The sequence below is a fragment of the Aegilops tauschii genome, chromosome 1 (genome assembly GCF_002575655.3).
Source record: "Aegilops tauschii subsp. strangulata cultivar AL8/78 chromosome 1, Aet v6.0, whole genome shotgun sequence".
Taxonomy (NCBI): domain Eukaryota; kingdom Viridiplantae; phylum Streptophyta; class Magnoliopsida; order Poales; family Poaceae; genus Aegilops; species Aegilops tauschii.
This window is the reverse complement of record NC_053035.3, coordinates 319,592,546-319,613,965: the sequence shown is the minus strand read 5'-3', so window position 1 is coordinate 319,613,965 and position 21,420 is coordinate 319,592,546. Positions and strand designations below refer to the sequence as shown.

At 46.4% G+C, this 21,420-nt stretch overlaps 1 protein-coding gene across 1 annotated transcript; it reads right to left on the bottom strand.

The window, feature by feature from the left end:
- Nucleotides 1-12,443: 12,443 nt before the first annotated feature.
- LOC109758341 (protein ROLLING AND ERECT LEAF 2) lies at nucleotides 12,444-16,738 on the bottom strand. The gene is made up of 4 exons (XM_073497027.1): nucleotides 15,375-16,738; nucleotides 15,044-15,231; nucleotides 13,719-13,942; nucleotides 12,444-13,624 (listed from the first exon to the last, which is right to left on the bottom strand). The coding sequence occupies exons 1-4, from the start codon at nucleotides 16,480-16,482 to the stop codon at nucleotides 12,826-12,828; spliced, it is 2,319 nt and encodes a 772-aa protein (XP_073353128.1). The 5' UTR covers nucleotides 16,483-16,738; the 3' UTR covers nucleotides 12,444-12,825.
- Between the last annotated feature and the right edge of the window lie 4,682 nt (nucleotides 16,739-21,420).

The following is a 21,420-nucleotide window of genomic DNA, read 5'->3' as shown; positions in this document are numbered from 1 at the left end:
AGACTGAAATTGGGATTTCAGACTAGTGCCCATGTCAAGAGGTATGAGACCTCTGACAAGTTTCTTAAGCCTGCAAACTAAGGGAGAAAAGCTCAGTCGTTGAGCATGTGCTCAGATTGTCTAAGTACTACAATTGCTTGAATCGAGTGGAGTTAATCTTTCAGATGAGATAGTGATGGTTCTCCATAGTCACTGCCACCAAGCTATTAGAGCTTCGTGATGAACTATAACATATCAGGGATAGACATGATGATCCTTGAGCAACTCGCGATGTTTGACACCGCGAAAGTAGAAATCAAGTAGGAGCATCAATTGTTGATGGTTAGTAAAACCACTAGTTTCAAGAAGGGCACGGGCAACAAGGGATACTTCATGAAACGGCAAATCAGTTGCAGCTCTAGTGGAGAAAGCCAAGGTTGAACCCAAACCCAAGACTAAGTGCTTCTGAGATGAGGGGAACGGTCACTGAAGCAGAACTACCCTAGATACTTCGTAGATGAGAAGGCTGGTAAGGTCGACAGAAGTATATTGATATACATTATATTAATGTGTACTTTACTAGTACTCCTAGTAGCACCAGGGTATTAGATACCGGTTCGGTTGCTAAGTGTTAGTAACTCGAAATAAAAGCTGCGGAATAAACGGAGACTAGCTAAAAGTGAGATGACGATATGTGTTGGAAGTGTTTCCAAGGTTGATGTGATCAAGCATCGCATGCTCCCTCTACCATCGAGACTGGTGTTAAACCTAAATAATTGTTATTTGGTGTTTACGTTGAGCATAGACATGATTGGATTATGATGTTCATTTAAGAAGAATAATGGTTACTCTTTTTATTTGAATAATACCTTCAATGGTCTTGCACCTAAAATGAATGGTTTATTGAATCTCGATCGTAGTGATACACATGTTCATGCCAAAAGATATAAGATAGTAATGATAGTACCACATACTTGTGGCACTGCTATTTGAGTCATATTGGGATAAAACGCATGAAGAAGCTCCATGTTGATGGATCTTTGGACTCACTCGTTTTTGAAAAGATTGAGACATGCGAACCGTGTCTATTGGTATATATGCATGAAGAAACTCCATTAGATGGATCATTTGGACTCACTTGATTTTGAATCACTTGAGACATGCAAATCATACCACATGGGCAAGATGACTGAAAGGCCTCGTTTTCAGTGAGATGGAACAAGAGAGCAACTTGTTGGAAGTAATACATTTTGATGTGTGCAGTCCAATGAGTGCTGAGGCATGCGGTGGATATCGTTATGTTCTTGCTTCACAGATGATTTGAGTAGATGCTGAGTATATTTACTTGATGAAACACAAGTCTGAATTATTGAAAGGTTCAAGTAATTTCAGAGTGAAGTTGAAGATCGTCGTGACAAGAGGATAAAATGTCTGTGATATGATCATAGAGATGAATATCTGAGTTACGAGTTTGGCACACAATTAAGAAATTGTGGAAATTGTTTCACGACTAATACCGCCTGGAACACCATAGTGTGATGGTGTGTCCGAACATCATAACTGCACTCTATTGGATATGGTGCATACCATGATGTCTCTTATCGAATTACACTATCGTTTATGGGTTAGGCATTAGAGACAACCGCATTCACTTTATATAGGGCACCACGCAATTCCGTTGAGACGACACCGTATGAACTATGGTTTAGAGAAACCTAAGCTGTCGTTTCTTAAAAGTTTGGGGCTGCGACGCTTATGTGGAAAAGTTTCAGGCTGATAAGCTCGAACCCAAAGCGGATAAATGCATCTTCATAGAATACCCAAAACAGTTGGGTATACCTCCTATTTCAGATCCGGAAGCAAAGTGATTGTTTCTAGAAACAGGTCCTTTCTCGAGGAAAAGTTTCTCTCGAAAGAATTGAGTGGGAGGATGGTGGAGACTTGATGAGGTTATTGAACCATGACTTCAACTAGTGTGTAGCAGGGCACAGGAAGTTGTTCCTGTGGCACCTACACCAATTGAAGTGGAAGCTTATGATAGTGATCATGAAACTTCGGATCAAGTCACTACCAAACCTCGTAGGACGACAAGGATGCATGCTACTTCAGAGTGGTACGTAATCCTGTCTTGGAAGTCATGTTGCTAGACAACAATGAACCTACGAGCTATGGAAAAGCGATGATGGGCCCGGATTCCGACGAATGGCTCGAGGCCATAAAATCCGAGAAAGGATCCATGTATAAAAACAAAGTGTAGACTTTGGAAGAACTACTTGATGGTCGTAAGGCTGTTGGGTGCAGATGGATTTTAAAAGGAAGACAGACAATGATGGTAAGTGTCACCATTAAGAAAGCTCGACTTGTCGTTAAGATGTTTTCCGGCAAGTTCAAGGAGTTGACTGCGATGAGACTTTCTCACTCGTAGCGATGCTAAGAGTCTGTTGGAATTATATTAGCAGTTACTGCATTATTTATGAAATCTTGCAGATAGGATGTCAAAACATTGTTTCCTCGATGATTTTCTTGAGGAAAGGTTGTATGTGATACAACCAGCAGGGTTTGTCAATCCTAAAAGATGCTAACAAGTATGCAAAGCTCCAGCAATCCTTCTAAGGATTGGAGTAAGCATCTCGGAGTTGGAATGTACGCTTTGATGAGATGATCAAAGATTTTGGGTTTATACAAAGTTTATGAGAAACATGTATTTCCAAAGAAGTGAGTGGGAGCACTATAGAATTTCTGATGAGTATATGTTGTTGACATATTGTTGATCAGAAATGATGTAGAATTTCTGGAAAGCATATAGGGTTATTTGAAAAGTGTTTTTCAACGGAAAACCTGGATTAAGCTACTTGAACATTGAGCATCAAGATCTATAAGGATAGATCAAAAACGCTTAATAGTACTTTCAAATGAATACATACCATGACAAGATTTTGAAGGAGTTCAAAATAGATCAGCAAAGAAGGAGTTCTTGGCTGTGTTACAAGGTGTGAGTATTGAGTAAGACTCAAGATCTGACCACGACAGAAGAGAGAGAAAGGACGAAGGTCGTCCCCTATGCTTTAGACGTAGGCTTTACAGTATGCTATGCTGTGTACCGCACCTGAAGTGTGCCTTGCCATGAGTTAGTCAAGGGGTACAATGGTGATCCAGGAATGGATCACATGACAGCGGTCGAACTTATCCTTAGTAACTAGAGTACTAAGGAATTTTCTCGATTATGGAGGTGGAAAAAGAGTTCGTCGTAACGGGTTACGTCGATGCAAACTTTGACACTAATCTAGATGACTCTGAGTAGTAAACCGGATTCGTATAGTAGAGCAGTTATTTGGAATAGCTCCAAGTAGCGCGTGGTAGCTGCATCTACAAGATGACATAGAGATTTGTAAAGCACACACAGATCTGGAAGGTTCAGACCCGTTGACTAAAAACCTCTCTCACAAGCGAGATATGAACAAACCCCATGGGTGTTGGATTCATTACAATCACATAGTGATGTGAACTAGATTATTGACTCTAGTGCAAGTGGGAGACTGTTGGAAAGATGCCCTAGAGGCAATAATAAAATGGTTATTATTGTATTTCCTTGTTCATGATAATTGTCTATTGTTCATGCTATAATTGTATTAACTGGAAACCGTAATACATGTGTGAATACATAGACCACAACATGTCCCTAGTAAGCCTCTAGTTGACTAGCTCGTTGATCAATAGATGGTTATGGTTTCCTGACCATGGACATTGGATGTCATTGATAACGGGATCACATCATTAGGAGAATGATGTGATGGACAAGACCCAATCCTAAGCATAGCACAAGATCGTGTAGTTCGTTTGCTAAGAGCTTTTCTAATGTCAAGTATCGTTTCCTTAGACCATGAGATTGTGAAACTCCCGGATACCGTATGAATGCTTTGGGTGTACCAGACGTCACAACGTAACTGAGTGGCTATAAAGGTGCACTACAGGTATCTCCGAAAGTGTCTGTTGGGTTGGCACGAATCGAGACTGGGATTTGTCACTCCGTATGACGGAGAGGTATCTCTGGGCCCACTCGGTAATGCATCATCATAATGAGCTCAATGTGACTAAGGAGTTAGCCACGGGATCATGCGTTACGGAACGAGTAAAGAGACTTGCCGGTAACAAGATTGAACGAGGTATTGGGATACCGACGATCGAATCTCGGGCAAGCAACATGCCGATAGACAAAGGGAATTGTATACGGGATTGATTGAATCCCCGACATCGTGGTTCATCCGATGAGATCATCGTGGAACATGTGGGAGCCAATATGGGTATCCAGATCCCGCTATTGGTTATTGGCCGGAGAGGTGTCTCGGTCATGTCTGCATGGTTCCCGAACCCGTAGGGTCTACACACTTAAGGTTCGGTGACGCTAGAGTTGTTATGGGAAATAGTATGTGGTTACCGAAGGTTGTTCGGAGTCCCGGATAAGATCCCGGACATCACGAGGAGTTCCGGAATGGTCCGGCGGTGAAGATCGATATATTGGACGAAGTGTATTGGAGTCCGGAAGTGTTCCGGGGGTACCAGGCTATGGCCAGCATGACCGAAAGGTGTTTCGGGAGCCCCGGAAAGTGTTGGAGGGCCTCATGGGCCAAAGGGGAAGGGGAAAACCAGCCCACTAAGGGGTGGTGGGGCCCCCACACCCTTTACCACGTTACTTGGGGAGGTGGGGCGCCTCCACCTGGCTTGGGAGGCAAGCCTCCACCTGCTTGGCTTGGGGGGCAAGTCTCCCTAGGATTTTCCCTAGGGAGATCCAATCTGCTTGGCCGCCGCCCCCTAGGGGAAACCCTAGGGCGCCTCCCCCTCTCCCCTTGCCCCTATATATAGTGGAGGGGTGGGAGGGCAGCCGCACCTCTTCCCTGGCGCAGCCCTCCCTCGTCATACACCTCCTCCTTCTCCTCCGTAGTGCTTAGCGAAGCTCTGCCGGAGAACCACGAGCTCCATTGCCACCACGCCGTCGTGCTGCTGGAGTTCTTCCTCAACTTCTCCTCTCCCCTTGCTGGATCAAGAAGGAGGAGATGTCCCCGGGTTGTACGTGTGTTGAACGCGGAGGCGCCGTCCGTTCGGCGCTAGATCGGATCTTCCGTGATTTGAATCGCTGCGAGTACGACTCCATCAACCGCGTTCTTGTAACGCTTCCGCTTAGCGATCTTCAAGGGTATGAAGATGCACTCCCTCTCTCTCGTTGCTAGCATCTCCTAGATTGATCTTGGTGACACGTAGGAAAATTTTGAATTATTGCTACGTTCCCCAACAAGACCTGGCTCATGATGCCACTTCTGGGGAACGTTGCATGGAAAACAAAAAAAATCTACGCACACACCTGATCTATCCATGGAGATGCATAGCAATGAGAGGGGAGAGTGTGTCTATGAACTTCTTCGTGCTCCAACTGATCAAGTACCGAACGCATGACACCTCCGTGTTCTGCACACGTTCAGCTCGGTGACGTCCTCCGCCTTCTCGATCTAGCAAGACGGCGAGATAGTAGATGAGTTCCGGCAACACGATGGCGTGGTGATGGCGATGGTGATGTGATCTTCGTAGGGCTTCGCCTAAGCACTACGAGAATATGACCGAGGGAGTAAACGGTGGACGGGGGCGCCGCACACGGCTAAGACAATGTTGTGTCCTTGTGTGGCGCCCCTCCCCATGTATATATAGGTGGGAGGGGAGAGGAACGCAACCAGGGTGTGCCCCTAGGGGCTGGCCGCCAGCCCTAGGGCTCCTGCCCTCCTGCGCCCCCCTTTCCTTGTATGAACAAGGGGGAAAGGAAAGAGGGGGAGAGGGAAGGAAGAGGGAGTCCAACTCCACACTTTCCTTTCCTCCTCCCCTTTCCTTTCCCTTCCCATAGGACCGGCCCCATAGAGGGCGCACCAGCCCCTTGTGGGCTGGTGTGTTCCCTCACTTGGCCCATAAGGCCCATATCTTTGCCGAGGGTGCCCGAAACTCCTTTCTGGTAACCCGATAAGTACCCGGTACCCTCCGAAACACTTCCGGTGTCCGAATACCATCGTCCTATATATCAGTCTTTACCTATCGACCATTTAGAGACTCCTCGTCATGTCCATGATATCATCCGGGACTCCGAACAACATTCGGTCACCAAATCATCTAACTCATATAACACTATATCGTCAACGAACGTTAAGCGTGCGGACCCTATGGGTTCGAGAACTATGTAGACATGACCGAGACACCTCTCCGGTCAATAACCAATAGCGGAACCTGGATTCCCATATTGGATCCTACATATTCTACGAAGATCTTTATCGGTCGAACCATTATGACAACATACGCAATTCCCTTTGTCCATCGGTATGTTACTTGCCCGAGATCCGATCGTCGGTATCTTCATACCTAGTTCAATCTTGTTACCAACAAGTCTCTTTACTCGCTCCGTAATACATCACCTCGTGACTAACTCCTTAGTCGTTTACTTGCAAGCTTATGATGTGTATTACCGAGAGGGCCCAGAGATACCTCTCCGATACTGGGAGTGACAAATCCTAATCTCGATCTATGCCAACTCAACAAACACCTTCGGAGATACCTGTAGAGCATCTTTATGATCACCCAGTTACGTTGCGATGTTTGATAGAACACAAGGTATTCCTCCGGTATCCGGGAGTTGCATAATCTCATAGTCGAGGAAATATGTATTTGACATGAAGAAAGCAGTAGCAATAAAACTAAACAATCATTATGCTAAGCTAACAGATGGGTCTTGTCCATCACATCATTCTCCTAATGATGTGATCCCGTTATCAAATGACAACACATGTTTATGGTTAGGAAACCTTAACCATGTTTGATCAACGAGCTAGTCTAGTAGAGGCATACTAGGGACACGGTGTTTGTTTATGTATTCACACATGTATTTAAGTTTCCGATCAATACAATTCTAGCATAAATAATAAACCTTTATCATGAATAAGGAAATATAAAATAACAACTTTATTATTGCCTCTAGGGCATATTTCCTTCAGAATAAGGCTCTCCCCTCCTTGCCCCCATCTCTGTTAGAAGGGATAGAGAATGATTGGTGAAAACCTTGTTTATTGCTTGAGCCTCGTGGGCATATATATAGGAGTACAATGATCAACTTGGAGTACAAGACAAGGCAGGACCAAATCCTAGTCTATCCTATACTTCTTAATAATCATAATACTCAACATCCCCCCGCAGTCACAACGGTAGCGACGCAGACGGTGAGACTGAAGAAGAATCCGAAGGCAAGCCGATGTACACCGAAGGGACGATGCAACGGCAACCCATGGCTCGATCCGGGGTAGGCGCGTGCTTGGGGACGTGTGTGGCGAAGACAGGCGCGTGATCGGTTGATCAGACCGACGTCGGCGTTGTATGCGCCATGGCGGGGACGATGCGCAGATCAGAATCGATGGCGACGTTGTCGATGATGTCCCGGGCAATGACGACAAGACAGACCAGTCATGGAGACCGCACGGACGAGTGTCCTGCAGCGACGCACGAAGGCGTCCCTTGGGCGACGCGTCCAGCCTTGCCATGCAGTTGATGATGAAGCGGTCGGTGTATAGTCGATGCCGATGTCAAAGTAGAGGCGCGGGGGTCGACGGTGGCGGCGGGCGACGCAAACCGATCTTAGGTCGGAAAACCAAAGAGAAATAACACCGATCAATCGATCGGCGAGAGAGAAAAAACCCAATCAACGGATCGGGAAAACGACTCTCGAAGGCAGCCGGTCAACACGACCGGCGGACGAACCCTAGGTACGGGCGGTGCGGCCCCCGGCGGCGGTCATGGAGGCCAACCGCCCCGGGGGCGGTGCGCGGGGCAGAAGCGGCGGGCAGCGGCTAGGGTTGGGTCGGTTAGGCTGATATCATGTTAGAAGGGATAGAGAAGGAATGGTGAAAACGATGTTTATTGCTTCAGCCTCATGGGCATATATATAATAGTACAATGACCAACTTGGAGTATAAGACAAGGCAGGACCAAATCCTAGTCTATCCTATACTTCCTAATAGTCATAATACTCAACAGTCTCGATGGTGCGTCTAGTATCTTCGGTGGGCGTGTGGAGGTGTGTCTCCGGCGGATCTATCCTTGGTGCATTTTCTCGGATCTGTTCGTAGTTCGTCTATGTTCTTGTGTCTCCTTCTGATAGGCGCTACTCTTCGACAACGGTTGTTACTGTAAATAATATATTAGTCCCAACGGTTTTTGCTAGATTCGTTAGTGCTCCAGTTGCACCCACATATGGAACCTCGTGCTCCAGTTGCATCTCCTGCAAGGCTAAACCCCAATATCTGGCCCTCGGTAGCCCTAACTATCTTGTGGAAAATTTGGGACTCAATGCAGCTGTTTTTAAGCATGAAGATCTCTCTGCTAGGATCACGTTGAGGAACATTGTTGCTGATTTCTCCCTTTGGGTTTTTCGCTTTAAAGACCTTGAGCTTAGAGACTATGCTAGGCATTGGCTAAGCTTTCTGTCAGCTAGTATTCCCTTGGTGTGGCTCTCTGATGTAATCTTTCCCTTGTACCTTGTTTGACTCGTAATATATTCAGGTGGGGAAGCTCCCCCCCCCCCCCCCCCGGTGACCGTTCAAAAAAATACCATTCATTATGACCCTTAGGCCTAAATGATACTTTGTCTGGATTAGGAAATCTGACGACCATTACTGTCTTTGATGGATATGCCTTATCCGTGATCTTTTCAAGCATCTTTTGGATATATGCAGACTCATGAAATCCAGAAGGAATATGTTCAGCTTGTAAGGCCAATCAACAATTGTCATATCCAAATCTTTCATCTTAAACTCTATCTTAGATGATTAATTGCCTCATTCATTTCTTTTGTAGTTTCAGTGATATTCAAATCATCAACATACATGACAATGATATGGAATCCATAAGTTGATTTTTTTTATGGACACACATGGGCAATCATCTATTTGAGTAACCTTTCTGCAGTTCATTATACCACAATCTTTCCTGTCTACTTCATATAATGACTTAAGATCTGCACAATACATACATGTTGTGATTAGCATTCGGATTTGGAACCTCATTCCCTCAGGAACTTTCATATAAATGCCTGAATCAAGTGACACATACAAATATGCAGTCACTACATCCATCTAGAAACAAACATTTTCATTGCAAGTGATATTAAATATTGGAAGGTTATTGCACTCATAATATGAGAAAACTTCAGATATCTTCAAGGTACCAAGGATCTTGCTTTGTTCTACTAGAAAATGAAGACAGATCATGGTTGGGTATTGTGATGATGGATGTCTATGAGATCCTCATAATGACAGATCACATACTGATTTTGTCTTCTCAAACAGAGATAAAACCTTCTTTTTAAAGTCAACAAAACAAACTTTCGTGACGTTCACAGATCGTTTTGAAATCACTGATTTGTATGAAGCATCACGTGAGTGCACATGACGTCATAGAATGATAACTTTGTTAAAAAATTCGAGTGGGATTGATTCATTGGAAATGCCCACCATTATCTATTAAGATGGTGTTTTTTAACACGGTATAGACGCAGACGCTCATACATACACACATACATTCACCTTTATGAACGCACACACGCACATCCTACCCCTATAAGCACCTGCGAGAAAATGAGCCGGCACATCATCTTCAGATTGATGAAGCCGCCATAGACGCCTTCGTAGTCGACGAATAACGTCTCCTCCCACTGAACGCACAACGCCGAAAGGCCTGAAATAAATTCAGGAAAATGTGAGCACCAATGTAGGTCTAGGACTTGAGCCCTGGTTTGCTCGGGATATCACTGTCCCCCTAACTATTCAACTGCAGGCTGGTTTGCATCTATTAAGATATTGTTGCATTTATTACGCAGGGGAAGACATGTTATCCAAAGAGCAATATGAGAAATCATATTTCTTCAAATTTATTTTGTCCCTGTGAGTTACATAAAAATATTTTTACAAATGTGATAACCTCGTTGATTTGTTTACAAAGTCCTTACCATGATCATTATTCTAAAATTATATTACTGAAATTGATATGAGATGGCTTCGTGTTTTGCAAGATCCAGTTAGCTCGTACATAATAACCTGGTTAATACCGTTGGATCTTTGATATTGCATTATTTTCCTTTATGATTTCCCCCCTATGTGGTTTCTCGTGGAAGGTCTTTAACGAGGCAGTAGTAACACAAGCATTGTAATATGTTATTTTCTTCTTATTTTTCCACTGGATTGTTCAAGGGAGTTTTTCACGACATACTATGTATATCTCGTCATATCCATGATTTTTCTAGAAAAATAAATTTTTAATATGATGATTCTACATGGTCAAAGTGGAGATCAATAGAATCGCTAGAAGCTAATTACCACATGTTTAATTAATTAATCTCCTCTATTGTAACCGGCGGACGGATAACATCTTACTAACGGCCACGTCCCTTCGATTTGCCCTTTTTTGACAGGATTACATTCATGTTACATCCATTTCTGCAATAAGTACTTTGAAATGATCTTGCTGGTTTGGCAACAACGCTGCCACGGCATTTCTTGTTCACATTTTGAATCTAAACACAAGAGTTTCTGGCGTCTGCCCTTTGCCACGTCAGATGATCAACAAAACTGACCAGGAGGTGGGCCATGGCCATACGCCGGAGATTGTGCCGTCTCCTGTATAACCAAGACGCAGGCCAGATCCGAAAAAAGTTTGAGACAAGAGTCAACTCCTGCTAATCTTTCGTGGATGGGTTAAAACAGTAAGAAAAAAAGTCCGTAATGTAGCGAGAGAACAGCATCGGACCTAAGTGTGTAGTGTAGTGACTGTCATGTGCTTTTGGAGTTTTGGTAAGAACAAGTCCGTGGTAGCCTGTACTGCTCGTTCGTTGTGCCACTCGAGTCGGGTAGAGAGGCCATCGGTCATCCAGTCTTATCGCCATGCTAGTGAAGCACTCACCGTCCTAGAGCTAGAGCTAGAGCTAGAGGCAGAGGCACACAGTAAATAAAAGGAGGAGATGCCAGGACTGGGAGGCAGTAGCGACAGCCTTGGCAGGCCTTATCCTTGCCCGTCCAAGAATAGAAGCTCCCCGCCCCTCTAGCTGCCTAGCCGCTGTCTGGTCCATAGCCCAGCTCCACCAGACCACCACCTACAAACTAGGGCTCTTTATTCCCAGATTCTCCATCCATCCAGCACCAAGGGTTTTTGGAACCTAGCTCGCTCCATCTCCGACTTGAATAGCACCAGCCGGGGTCCCAAGGAGGAGGAAGAAGGGTGCACTGATGCACGTGTTGATGATTCTAATGCAAATGGCCAGATTATTTCTCCCCACTTCCTGCCATCAAACCAGTCCAGCATCGCAAAAACAAGACCCAGTCCCAGCAGGCGGTGTGAACCGGAATTATGGCGCCGGCCGCTCCTGGAGACGAACATGGCGCCAACCACTTTTCCGTGCCCCTTTCAGAGAGGAAAAGGTTGCATTGCATTGCATGCCAACGTGCGTCCTCGTAGCATTGCCGTGCTGTGCCCAACTAACAGCAGGATAGGTCCAAACGCCAGCCTTGCGCCCGCCGTGAGCCACCATGTTATTGGGTCGAAGAGGTAGTAATGACTAATGACGCAGCATTTGGCTGGCACTGCTTCATGGTGAAACCGTCAGGATCATACTATTAGAGTATTTTTTTTTTCGAGGGTACGCCAATGGCGTACCGTAGCTTTATAGAAGAGAGAATAATATGTACAAGAGATTACAATTGTGCTAGTTAGGAGTCACAGGCCGACCCTAACCAAGCCTCCACCCCACTCCTACACGATACTCGACTACTCGGGAACTAGTTGTCCTCCAAACGCTCCTGCCGTGGCCCCAAGTCCTCAAGTCGTCGAAGATCATGTCCACCGTGTCACCCTTATTCTTGACTTGACCTGAGCCGAAGACCCTCATGTTCCTTTGTTTCCAAAGAGTCCAACAGATTAGCATCATGAATGTGTCGAACCCTTTCCGAGTTTGCTTGTGAACTACTAGAGTACAAGCTTGGAACGCAGGAAGGAATTTCACGGTGAAACGGCTTATTAGTTAGTTCCTGTCGTCGGAAACTCCAAACGGTGCGTCGCCACTTGGCTGAACTGGGAGCTCAGAAGTCAAGAGACAGTATCCTTGCACAGAGCGTATAGGACGTCGAGCACATGTCTCAGCAGAGGACTTGTCGGTTTTGCACAATGGAAGCAGCAGCAGCAGCAGGGCAATTAACTGCGGTGGACCGAAATGGGGCAGCAAAAATCAACGTAAGACGTCCTGCATCCAGGCAGGCAGCGAGACAACAGAAAAGATGAAGGGACAGCAGCGCCCACCACCGGGAAACCACAGCATCTGCTTTCACTTCATACTTCAGGCTTGGGGAATCCTTTCTCCCCAACAACTCTGAACCACTTCAAACATTAGAGGGTAGAGCTTATCTACAGACATGAGCATATATTTCAAGTTGGATTTCAAGTTGCGAGAGGGAAGACCAAGCGTAAACTTCGCCATTAGAGCGCGACAAGGCGGCCACAGGGCCTGTACATTACATGTCTTCCTCCTTCACACACCCCAGAAAGGGAAGAAAGAAGATGAGCGGCGATCCTGAGCAAAATCATTATCTACAACCAAAATGATCAATCCCCAAACAAAGGCAAAACCAGCCAGGGAAGCCTTCTCCCCCCACGTTTCATCCCTAAGCTTTAACTTAACTATATATATATATATATCGCACTTTTCCTATATAGATTACCGAACCACCCAAAGTGAGAGGGATGCCAAAATGATGCTCTGATGGGGGCTGAGTGGCTGACATCCTACCGCACCGACCCAGCTCGCCGGCAGACCACGTCGAGGGCCTCGACGACCGTGCCCGAGAAACCAGCTATGGCTTGGAACATTCCTGGCAGGCCAGTCTGGATGTTGTTCAGTGTCATGGACCTTGTCACCTCCACAGCCTTGGCATGCCTCGTTATCTCATCCTCCACCTTCCGGCGGCACTGCGCGATCTCGGTCTTCTTCTCGGAGAGAGGGTCGCGCGCGTCGAACGTGTGCCCTTCAATGCCGTCGCGCCCGCTGCCAGGGAGGCCAAGGCCTACCAACGAGTACGACTGGTAGTACTTCTTCTCAATGGCCCTCAGCGAGTTGGTCTTCTTCTCCAGCTCCTTTGAGTACGTCTCGGTTCGCTTCTTGATCTTCATCTCCTCTGCCTGCTTGGTGTAGATGACATGGATGACGTTCACAAAGCTCTTGATAGCCTCCGAAGCCACCGCATCAGGAAGCCGGTCTAATGCCTGCTTCCACTCGTCGCAGAAGGTGGTGAGCTCGCGTGAGATGAGTGACGCGTGGGCCTCTTGTGGGGTAATGCTGTCCACTTGGAAGAGTGTAAGCTTCAGCCAGCCATACAGAGAACGGATGTATTCACGCTGATACTTGATGAGCCGGTTGAAGTTGGAGTGCCATGCCGAGACGGCGGCCTCGAGATCACGCGTCGCAAGTCTGTGAAGGTCGGACGTCGACTCGGCCATGGAGTTGTCCACCAGACCGCGCACTTGTTGAACGATCTCATTCTGTGTCTCGTGGAAGTAGTTCATGGACCTCCACATGCTCAGCAACCTGCATGTCAAAATTCAGAAACAGTTAAGTAGTGCTTCCTGGCAGCATCACAAGATCTGGAATCAGGGGTTCCGGAACAAGGGACACGACTTACGCGAAACAAAGCTCGACAAGCTGTGGCGCGAGCTCATTGTCGCGGACGCTGACGATGGCCGAGGATGTGGTAGTGGCAGCTTGTGACGTGACAACGATCAGTGATTGCAGCTTGTTTATGGAGGCCTTGGTCTTGTCCAGCTTGGCACTGTCCCTCCCTCTGTATTCCAAGCTTTGCAGGGTAGAAAGCTTCTTCTCATGCTCAATCTTAACGCTCTCTCTAGCCTGCAGAAGTTCAAATAAATCCATATATGCTTAGTATCTGAATGAATAGTTGGGCTCGACAAACTGCTTAGTATACATATACAAGAAAAAAAAAACAAGTGCAGTGCAATAACTTCAAAGGTATCACATTCTATCCCAAACTAAGGAAACCAAATGAACACCACTAAACTTATCCAATATAAATGTTGTAGTGGTTTCTATAGCAGCAAAAGTCAATGCCCCAGCCTAGGAACTTTCTCGTCCTCAGCATTATCAGATATATTATGTAAATTAAAGACAATTTCTCAAGGTTTGTAGACCTTTATACACTATAAAGTAAAGAATCTCAAAGGATGAGTAGTTTAGACAGAAACAGAGTATAAAGGAAGGGAGGAAAATATGAATGTGTGGTTAGGAGATCTAATGGCATGTACCACTACTGCCTTTGCTGAAAGCAGCTAAAACTATCAAACCAATGCTCCAGCTGTTCCAAAGGAGGAAAGTGCAGGGCCTCTCTAAAGAAGCTTTCTGCAACAGGATCAGATTCTTCTTCCACAATTGCTGAACAAAAGGGAGCACTGCTATACATTAAATTGTGTCAAGACACCAACTTCAAATCTAGAGAGGTGTCACCTAATCTAGCAAAACAGAAACAATATCTAGTCATTTGTTTTCTATAATTCATTTGTACCTACCAGAATCCTAAAAGCTCCAAGAGATAGAGCTCTCTTCATGGTGCAACCACTAGTTTCACTTCATCCTTGACCATGGGGTAAATACAGACGACGCACATCTTGTTCTAGCATTATATACTCATTTATTTGCTTTATCATAAAGAGTTATTGGTGGAAGAATTTGGAATTTGTTGATGACCGAAAACATCAGCTAATATCCTCTAGCAAACGTAGTTGGGTCACTCACAAGTGGAGCCGAGCTGAATAGTTTCAGCTTGTTCCATCGACAACTAATGAAGCATAACTAACAGTCATAGCATAGTTTTAACTGCTTAGCTGACAATTTTTATACAGCAAAGCGATACCAATTTGAGCAATGTACTCAACAGTTAACCTGAAAAATATAATTGACAGTCACCAATGGCCTCGAGATGGATAGTAAAATTACCTTGACCTCCTCATATAGCTTCTTTTCCCAGGCCAAGAGCCGCTCCAGTGTTGACCCATGGCTCTTCCCTTCCATTGACCCCATCTCCAGTGAATTGGTGTCCAACTTGTAGCGCACAGCCAATGGCGGCTTTGAAGTCCATGTCGAAGCCAGTGCTGATAGCACGCTGTTGGAGTGGTACACCGTCTCTGCCAAAGGAGAAATCAGATTAAGCCAAAATGCTAAAGCATTGTCACCATTTGGGCAAGAAAGCATTGCATCTTTGTTAAAAAATCCTAAAGCACTTGGAGAGAATAGCATTCTGGGGCGCAATTCGTGTAATGGCGATTACTTTTGAGTTGCTGGAAGTTGCGGTCGAGCTGTGCGCGGCTGGCCTCCAGGAGCTCCGACACGCTGTCGCCGGCGTCGGCCGCCTTGACGAAGTACTCCTCGATGGCCGCGACGATCTCTGAGAGCGTGCGGTGGCGCACCACCATCCGCATCTCGGTCGCCCCCGTGACCGTGGAGAAGGAGTCCCCGACCTCTGACCTCTCGGCCCTCCTCAGCTGCATTGGCACGGCGGCGTACTCGGACGGCGCCGTCCCGCCGTACTCCGATCTGGCCGCGAACCCGCACTCGGATCTATTCCCCACCTCGCCTTCCTCCGATCTGGTCTCCGACGTGGTCGTCGACGCGTAGTGGTCCTCCTCGTCCTCCCATCCGCCGCAATGCATATCCTCCCTCTCCGTCTCCTCCTCGTCTTCTCCATGGCTGTCGTCGACCTCGTCCTCTTCTTTGAGGTGGTCGTGGCGGCGCTGGGGGTGGCCCCGGGCCTTGGCCTCGTCGTCGAGCTCGCGGAGGCGGTTTGCCTCCTCGAGATCGGTCTTGCGGCGGTCGAAGAACTCGGAGTCGGGCGGCGACGGCGGGTAGAAGTTCTCCCAGTCCCAGGCCGACGAGGAGGAGGGCGTCCCCACCACCGGTGGCTTCCGGAACGAGGACGCGACGCTCGAGTCCGACAGGATGTGCGGCACCTTGAGCCGCCGCATCCTCGGATCCATGTCGACCCTGAGCGCAGCGGCGGCCGCCTGCGGCTGCGGCTGCTGCGGCTGCTGCTGCTGGGGCGGCGGCGGCGGCGGCGGCTGGTGGCGAGGGAGCGGCGTGGGGGGCGGCAGCGAGGACGAGGCGACGGAGGACATGGCGGCGGGCGCGGGCGCGTGCAGGGCCGGCGGCGCGGCGGTGGTGAGGAGGACGGGCGCGGTGTGGTGGGAGACGGTGAGCGACGAGTGGCCCTGCGCGAAGCGGGAGAGCGCGGCGGCCGTGACGCGGAGGGAGCGGAGGTAGTCGGCGTGCGCCGAGGCGAGCAGCTGGCGCGCGGCGACGGCGTCCTTGATGTTGCGCCGGCGCTCCTTGCAGCGCCGCACCGTGTCCTCCTGCTCCACCTTGGATGCCGCGCACCCCATCGCTGCCTCTCCTCTCCTCCCCCGCGCAGATCTCCCTCCCCTCCTCCCTCTCTCTCTCTCTCTCTCTCTCTCTCTCTCTCTCTCTCTCTCTCTCCGTCTTCTGGCTGCCGCTTCTCTCTCCACTTGGGCTGGCTTCTTCTTCCTCTTCCCCCACTCCCACTCTGCCGTCCGTCAGGGAGGAGAGCGAGCAGCGAGGAGTGTGTACTTGAGTGGGGAGAGTGAGGTGGGTTCGTGCGCCTTCCTCCGGCTCGGCTGTGCCTGGTTTAATTTCCGTTGCTCTTTTTATTTTTCTTCTTACTTTTTAACGGGCCTTTTTCCGTATACTTTCTGGCCGCCTTCGCGTTTCCGGGCCCGGCTACCGGGCGTGCGAAGTGGGCCAGACGGAGAAGCGCGTTACCTCGTGTTTGCGTAGGCACGCGAGGTGGCTAAGCCAAAATTTCCATGTCATTTCTGTACCACGGACCCAACCCCCCTCAAAAAAAAAAAACTATACCCGGATGACAAATTTACCCATTTCAGTACAGCTATTTCTTTTTTCTCTTTCCAGAATATAGAGAACACCATAAGTAAAAATTACATCCAGGTCCGTAGATCACCTAGCGGCGACTAAATTTACTGGAATGAGTTGAAGGCACGTCGCCGTCATCGTCCCTCCCTCATCGAAGCCGGGCAAATCTTGTTGTAGTAGACTGTCGGGAAATCGTTGTGCTAAGGTCCCAGAACAACAACCTCCACCGATGAAGACAACGTAGATCACAAGGATCCAACCTACAAACACACGGGCACAAATGAAAGAAGACCAGATCCAAGCGTATCCATCGAAGATAAACGCCAACCTAATCTCATGAGATCCGCCGAAGACACACCTACACACGCTCTCCGATGATGCTAGACGAACTGTTGGGACGGGGCTAGGCGAGCAGAGCATCATTCCATCTTCAGGAAGCCGCCATCACCTCACCTTCCTCAGTTGGACACAAACCCTAAACGGACAAAAAAAGACACCTAAACATTAGTCCATCAGTTTATTTTCAAAAGAAAACGCATCCCTTTATTTTCTTTCTTATTTACTCGCTCCAGTTGTCTGTATTCGGTTCTCAAGATGGCAACAAATAGTTACTCCATCAGGTAAAGCCTCTTTTTTCCATACCCACCAAGCACAATTTTGCCCATTATCCATCCTCATACCCGCCACAAGGAATATTTTCGCCCATACCCATCAGCCAGGAGTAATTCTTCCCTGCTGGTATACCCGCCCGTATTGTGCAAATTTCTAGCGGTAACTTATTTACACAAATCACTAAAAACAACAATTCACACATACAACACAAGACCATATGATCCAAAATAAAAACATTCTAGTGAATGAGCCAAAAAAAAGACCTACATCAACACTCAACATCACATCCAATGGTTCAAGAGCAAAATTATGCTAGCAGAGTGGTTATTTCTTTGGGTTGCCTTAATTAGCTCAATTTGAGAAACTGAAGAAGAGAAAATTGGGGAGTTCATGCTCAAACAGAGCAATCAGATTATTGGCCTGGGTGACAGGAAAAAGATTGAAAGTGATCTTGAGATTGTTATTATCAGGTCTAACAAATGGAAGAAGACAGAGCCAGACAATCTGCTTTAAGGGCTGTTGGAGAAAAGAAAATGGTTGATCTAGAAAGTGACAAGAAGAAACTGGAAATAATGATTAAGATCCAACAAGAGAGGCTTGAGGAATCAATCCAAAAGATTGAGCAAAGAGAAGCTAGAGATCATGAGCTTGTAGATTTAGTTGATGAGGACCTTGACATTGATAACACTCAGGATAAAAGCTAAAGATAGTGATGTGTATGTGGAGCTTGTGGATTACAATGGCAGTCAAGAAACTATGGTATCTTTTGGTACGAAAATGGTTAAAGCTCGGAGTGATCAAGGTGATGAGATGTCAGAAAGGGAAGGGGTTGGTCCTCCCACAAGATATATCGGGCTCAAGGAAGTCGAGATGTCAGAATTGAAGACTTGGCCAAGAAAAGAGCAGCAGATAAAAATGACTATGGTAATGATTCCAATTCCCCCCTTAATAAAGAGAAAGCTTCCATTTTACATATGTCTGACATGGTTGGCATAGACCTGGGCCGCTCCATAGTTATGGTTGAGCATAACCTACAAATCATTGATTATATAGAACAAGTTAGGAAAGACTTTTATTTCCAAAATATTGTTAATGAGAAAGAAAACAAAATCCTAGTTCCCTAGGTCCTATTGATATTGGGGATACTAATTTCACTGAGCTCTGTTCTGATAATGATCATTCGAATACTAAAGTAGACGAAGATTATCATGATCATTTAAAAAATACTATTCTAATGGGAGAAAAAAGGAGTGTAGCTCATCGGCAATTAGCTGTATGAAGCACACTATCTCCATTGGTGGACTAAAAAAGAAGAACAACAAATCATAGTTTCTTTTCAAAGATCATAGGTGTGTTTTGGAATGTGAGGGGGGTTGAACAAGACATTAAAAAGAGGTTTCTAAGATAGTTGATATTAGAGAGAAAAACTAGATTTTATTGGTTTACAGGAAACTAATAAATCTGATTACACAAAAAATGAACTGCACAATTTGTGTGGAGGGGAAATTTCATTTGGAACTGGTCTTCTCCTAGAGGCAAATTGGGGTGTGAATGGTGACTTGTTGATGGGGAACATTGCATGAAAATCAAAAAAAATCCTACAAACACCAAAAATCTAATCTAGGAGGTGCATAGCAACGAGAGGGGAGTGTGTCTCCGTACCCTCGTAGACCGAAAGCGGAAGCGTATAAAACACGGTTGATGTAGTCATACTCTTCTATCTAGTGTCGAATGGACGACACCTCCGATTTTAGCACACGTGCGGCTCGGTGACGTCCCCTCCTCCTTGATCCAGCCAGAGAAGGCAGAGAAGTAGATGGGATCGCAACCAGCACGGCGGCATGGTGCTGATGGTGGTGGTGGAGTCGGAATACTAGCAGGGCTTCGCTAACCGCTACGCGGGCGTGTAGTGTGTTCGGAGGTAGAGAGGGGGCATCAGGGTTGTTGTGTGCCTTTGGTGCACCCCTCCCCTCAATATATAGGTGTAGAGGGGCTAGAAGTCCAGCCCTTCTCCTCCAAGGGATGGCGCCAAGGGAGAAGGAATTGGACTCCAAGTCCAATCCTTCTCCTACTTGGACTCTCCTTCCACCTTTTCTCTTAGCCACATGGGCCTTTGAGAGCTTGTGCGCCTGGCCTAACAAGGCCAGGGCGCCTTCCCTCAGCCCATGCTAGCCCTAGGGACATGGTGGAACCCTTGATGAACTTCCGGACTCCTCCGGAAGTCTTTCAAACCTTCTAGAAGCTTCCTGGTACAATAACGAAAAAATGATTTTTTTTCCGGAACCCTGAAAACAACTTTCCATATATAAATCTTTACCTCGCAACCATTCCCAAACTCCTCGTGACGTTTGGGATCTCATCCGAGACTCCGAACAACATTCTATTACCAGCATCAAATATCCAAATACTACTCTAGCATCAATGAACGTTAAGCGTGCGACCATGCGGGTTCGAGAACTATGTAGACATGACCGAGACACCTCTCCAGTCAATAACCAATAGCGGAACCTGGATGCCCATATTGGTTCCTACATATTCCATGAAGATCTTCATCGGTTGAACCACAATGTCGAGGATTTCGTTAATCCTGTATGCAATTCCCTTTGTCCGGCTATATGTTACTTGCCCGAGATTCGATCGTCGGTGTCTCCATACCTAGTTCAATCTTGTTACTGGCAAGTCTCTTTACTCATTCCATAATACAAGATCCCGTGACTAAACTCATTAGTTACATGAAGCTTCTTGCCATGTTGTATTACCGAGAGGCCCCAGAGACATCTCTCCGTCACACGGTGCGACAAATCCAAGTCTCGATCCATGCAACCCAACATACACCTTCGAAGATGCCCCTAGAGCACCTTTATGATCACCCAGTTATGAAGTGACATTTGATAGCACACAAGGTATTCCTCTGGTGTCCGGGAGTGACATGATCTCATGGTCTAAGGAACAAATACTTGACATGAAGAAATCCGTAGCAAATAACTAACCGATACAATCTGTTGCTAAGCTTATGGTTGGGTCTTGTCCATCACATCATTCTCCTAATGATGTGATCCCATTATCAAATGACAACTCATGTCTATGGTTAGGAAACCTTAACCATCTTTGATCAATGAGCTAGTCTAGTAGAGGCTCACTAGGGACACGGTGTTGTCTATGTATTCACACATGTATTTAAGTTTTCGGTCAATACAATTCTAGCATGAAAAATAAACATTTATCATGAAAGGGAAATGTGATAATAACCAATTTATTATTGCCTCTAGGGCATATTCCCAACACTTGTTTGATGTGACACAAGTAGAAATTGGGATCTAATTTGTTAGGGTCTCAATTTTTGATAGGACACCTAAATTCCACCTGAACTTGATTTGTCTATGGAGATGCTCAAGTAGATGGTAAAGCTACACTCTTAGCAGAATTATCGAGGGTATATCATGATAAACCCCTACTATGTGTGGTGGATGGGGATTTTAATATCATTAGAAGTAGTTATGAGAAAAACAAACCTAATAAAACTAATCATTAGAGTTTCGTTTTTAATGCTATCATTGAACATGCTGGGTTGAGGGAACTACCTCTTAATGGGAGAAGGTTCACTTGGGATAATAACCTTGCTGATCCTACATATGAAGAACACTATCCTTTGTCTATCCTCCCAGCTTTGGAAAGGGGGGGTGACCACACTCCTGTGATTTTAGATACTGGTTCCCATTGTAGTTCTCAACCTGTATTTATATTTGAGAATTCATGGATGTTGATGGATGGTTTTAAAGAGTTTGTTACTAACATGTGGATTGATAATTATGAAGGTT

What these genes read in the sequence shown, in the direction of transcription:
- LOC109758341 (XM_073497027.1), bottom strand. Translation starts at nt 16,482, where the DNA reads ATGGGGTGCGCGGCATCCAAGGTGGAGCAGGAGGACACGGTGCGGCGC. An exon ending in CAACTTCCAGCAACTCAAAA is followed by an intron (nt 15,232 to 15,374) that starts GTAATCGCCATT and finishes CTCCTTTGGCAG; the next exon opens with AGACGGTGTACCACTCCAAC. An exon ending in AGCTATATGAGGAGGTCAAG is followed by an intron (nt 13,943 to 15,043) that starts GTAATTTTACTA and finishes GAACTTCTGCAG; the next exon opens with GCTAGAGAGAGCGTTAAGAT.